Source organism: Scylla paramamosain, chromosome 6 (assembly GCF_035594125.1).
Source record: "Scylla paramamosain isolate STU-SP2022 chromosome 6, ASM3559412v1, whole genome shotgun sequence".
Taxonomy (NCBI): domain Eukaryota; kingdom Metazoa; phylum Arthropoda; class Malacostraca; order Decapoda; family Portunidae; genus Scylla; species Scylla paramamosain.
The window spans coordinates 3,410,597-3,414,084 of record NC_087156.1 but is presented as its reverse complement, the minus strand read 5'-3'; the positions used below and the strand labels follow the sequence as shown (position 1 = coordinate 3,414,084).

Below are 3,488 nucleotides of genomic sequence, written 5' to 3'. Positions count from 1 at the left end.
GAAGAAGAAGAAGAAGAAGAAGAAGAAGAAGAAGAATCACTGGTTCTTTCAACAGTGCCTCACTAACTCCAGCGTCGTGCTTCGAGCGGCGCCTCTATTTCATCCTTAATATTACTGTTGCGTACCTTCCAAATGCTTGAATACACACAAAAGCCAAACGCTTGAATAAACAAACACAAAGGATCCCAAAACAAAAATGAATGTTGTTTTGATCGTAGCAGTTAGCAGCCTGCTGTGCAGCGTCACTGGATCCGCGGTGATCGACGGCATGCAGTGTGCCCTGCAGAGGGTCCGCCTCCTCGAGGTGTCGCGGAACGCCCTGCTTGAAGTGCGGCGCCTCGATGAACAGAACCATGGCCTGCAGGCACAGCTGTCTCAGGCGAACCAGGACTTATTGGCACTAAGCACGGAACAGGCAAGCCTCCTGCACGACAACCTTGTCCTGCTGGACGCTTTGAAGGAAAACAACATGTACAGGGATGCCTTGCTCCACTGCAGGGAACGGATGGTCTCACTGGTTGAGCAAGCCTCCGTCGAGAAGGAGCAGTTCGTCGCACAACATAACAAAACCGCTACGTTATGCCAACGAAAATTACACGACTATCGTCTAGTGCAACAGCATCTTAAGGAGCTTCTCGTGAAACAACGCAAGGAGCTTACAAGCCAGAGAGATAGAGCGTTGCAGGACCTTAATGTAATGACACGCGACTACCACCAAATACAGGAGGAAAATGAGCAGATTAAGGAAATAGTAGTGGATTTTGCACGACAGTTACACACGAACAAGAAAGAGACAGAAGAAACTGTCATGAAATTAACATATGAAAGAGACAAGGCATTTAGGAAACTCAAGGCATTAAATTCAAAATATATTGAGATTCTGCGCCAAGTGAGACAGCATCACGAAGCAGAACACATGAAACAGGCTCTCATCCAGGTGACGAGTCTGAGACCTCATTACACGGAATCCTTATTGCAAACAGAAAATGACGAACAAGTCCAAGGTGAAAAAACAAAGACGAAAACTTTACAGGACACTGATAAATATTTGACGAAAGACAAAAAATTAGACGGAAAATGTCATGAACTTCTTTATCAAAAGGAAATCGTTCACAAGCAGATTCCGATATTGTTATACAATGAGCTGAATGGAGAAAACTTAATGCCAAAGCAAGAATATACTGCGAAAAGCCTCGAGCAGAATGCTATTGGGCTTTTAGAAAACACCTGCCCAAAACAGTGGCGTGAGGATCCATTGATTGAAGAAACACAAGGGACTTCCTGCCCTGCAAAGTTGCGGGAAGACCCACTGATGGAAGAGGAAGAGTTGACTTCCTGTCCTACGCAGTGGAGAGAAGGCCTCTTGAGACAAGGAGAGGGAACTTCTCACCCTAAGCAGTGGCAGGAGGACCCACTTATAGGTGAAGAGGACGAGGAAGTGTCTCAGGAGCTCGGAGAGGGCACTTCTCACCCTAAGCAGTGGCAGGAGGACCCACTTATAAAACAAGAGGAAGAGAAAGTGTCTCGGGAGCTCGGAGAGGGAACTTCTCACCCTAAGCAGTGGCAGGAGGACCCACTTATAGGAGAAGAGGACGAGGAAGTATCTCGGGAGCTCGCTTTAACTGATGAAATGAACCGAATTTGCATGAAACATGAAGAGATGTATTTGTCAGTAGATGAAGTGCATGGGCTGAAAGGTCTGGAGTCGAATGAAGACAACCTAATACCAAAGCAACCACAGGTGGTGGCGGCAGAATACATCATACAAAACAACGCTGTATGGAAAGAACAACCGCTGATACACGACGAAAACAAGGAAACCCATTGCCAGGAAAGCAGCCCTAACCAGAGGCTGGCAGATCTTTTGACAGGGGAAAAGTATCAAGCATATTGGAAACTTGTGGTGTATGAAGTAAAGGACGAAAAAGAGACTCACAATGTGAGAGAGATTGAAGTTTGGGTTCCGCAGGGCACGGAACTCGTACTGGAGAGAGAAAACGACGCGGAGGTAGAAGAGGAAATAGCAACGAAAACTGCACATAGCATTGATATTTATTTGAGGAAGACAAAAGAATTAGAAGAAAAATATGACGAAGTGCAAGGATATACTGCGAAAAGCCTCGAGCATAATGCTATCGGGCTTTTAGAAGAGGTCTGCCCAAAACAGTGGAGGGAGGATCCACTGATTGAAGAGGAAGAGGGGACATCCTCCCCTACACAGTGGCGGGAAGACCCATTGATAGAAGAGGAAGAGGGGGACTTTCCGCCCTACAGAGTGGCGGGAGGACCAAATGATAGAAGAGGAAGAGGGTCTTCCTCCCCTACACAGTGGCAGGAAGAAACATATGATAGAAAAGGAGGAGGGTCTCCATGCCCTACACAGTGGCGGGAGGACCCATTGATAGAAGAGGAAGAGGGGACTTCCTGACCTACACAGTGGCGGGAGGACCCACTGATAGAAAAAAAAAAAAAAATGTAAAAAAAAAAATCTTCAAATGATTTTATCGACGCAAGGAAAATTGACGGAAGGAAAATAAAAATTTTAGTTCGAAAATTGAAAAAATAACGAATTTGGAGAAAATTTTCTTGAAATGATCTTATTGACGCAAGGAAAATTGACGCAAGGAAAATAAAAATTTTAGTTCGAAAATTGGAAAAGAATAACGAATTTGGAGAAAATTTTCTTGAAATTATCTTATCGACGCAAGGAAAATTGACGCAAGGAAAATTGACGTAAGGAAAATAAAAATTTTAGTTCGAAAATTGAAAAAGAATAACGAATTTGGAGAAAATTTTCTTGAAATTATCTTATCGACGCAAGGAAAATTGGCGCAAGGAAAATAAACATTTAAGTTCGAAAAATGAAAAAAATAATAACGAATGTGGAGAGAACACAAGAAAAATAAATATTCAATTAAAAAACAATTATAAAATTAAAAAGAATTACAAAATTCAGGAAAATGAACATTTAAGTTCGAAAATTGAAAAAAAAAGAATAACGAATGTGGAGAGAACACAATTAAAATAAATATTCAATTAAAAAAACAATTTTAAAATTAAAAAGAATTATAAAATTCAGGAAAATAAACATTTTAGTTCGAAAAATGGAAAAAAAAAAGAATAACGACTGTGGAGGTTTTCCTGAAATAACCTTGTCGACACAAGGAAAATAAATATTCAATTAAAGAAAACAATTTTAAAATTAAAAAGAATTATAAAATTCAAATAAATGGATAAAAAAAAAATTTATTGTGCGATAATTTTAGCCGAATATTCTGTGTATGCATTATTTAATAATGGATTTTTCAGTCATTGTAACATAATTATTTTAAGGGTAATTGAAGTCCTTGAGTTAAGTTTTCAACATTACAAATAAAGGTATATTAAAATGAACTTAAGTCTTTAAATGTTTCCCTCCGTGTCTTATAAGCCAGCAGCTAATTCCCGTACGAGGCTAAATAATGGACTTGGTTCAACATACCCTACAG

At 40.5% G+C, this 3,488-nt stretch overlaps 1 protein-coding gene across 1 annotated transcript; it reads left to right on the top strand.

The window, feature by feature from the left end:
• The first annotated feature begins 268 nt into the window (after window positions 1-268).
• Window positions 269-2,428, top strand: LOC135101688 (golgin subfamily A member 6-like protein 26). Its single transcript, XM_064006012.1, has one exon. It carries the CDS (start codon window positions 269-271, stop codon window positions 2,426-2,428), a length of 2,160 nt encoding a protein of 719 aa, XP_063862082.1.
• Window positions 2,429-3,488: the final 1,060 nt, after the last annotated feature.

What these genes read in the sequence shown, in the direction of transcription:
- LOC135101688 (XM_064006012.1), top strand. Translation starts at nt 269, where the DNA reads ATGCAGTGTGCCCTGCAGAGGGTCCGCCTCCTCGAGGTGTCGCGGAAC.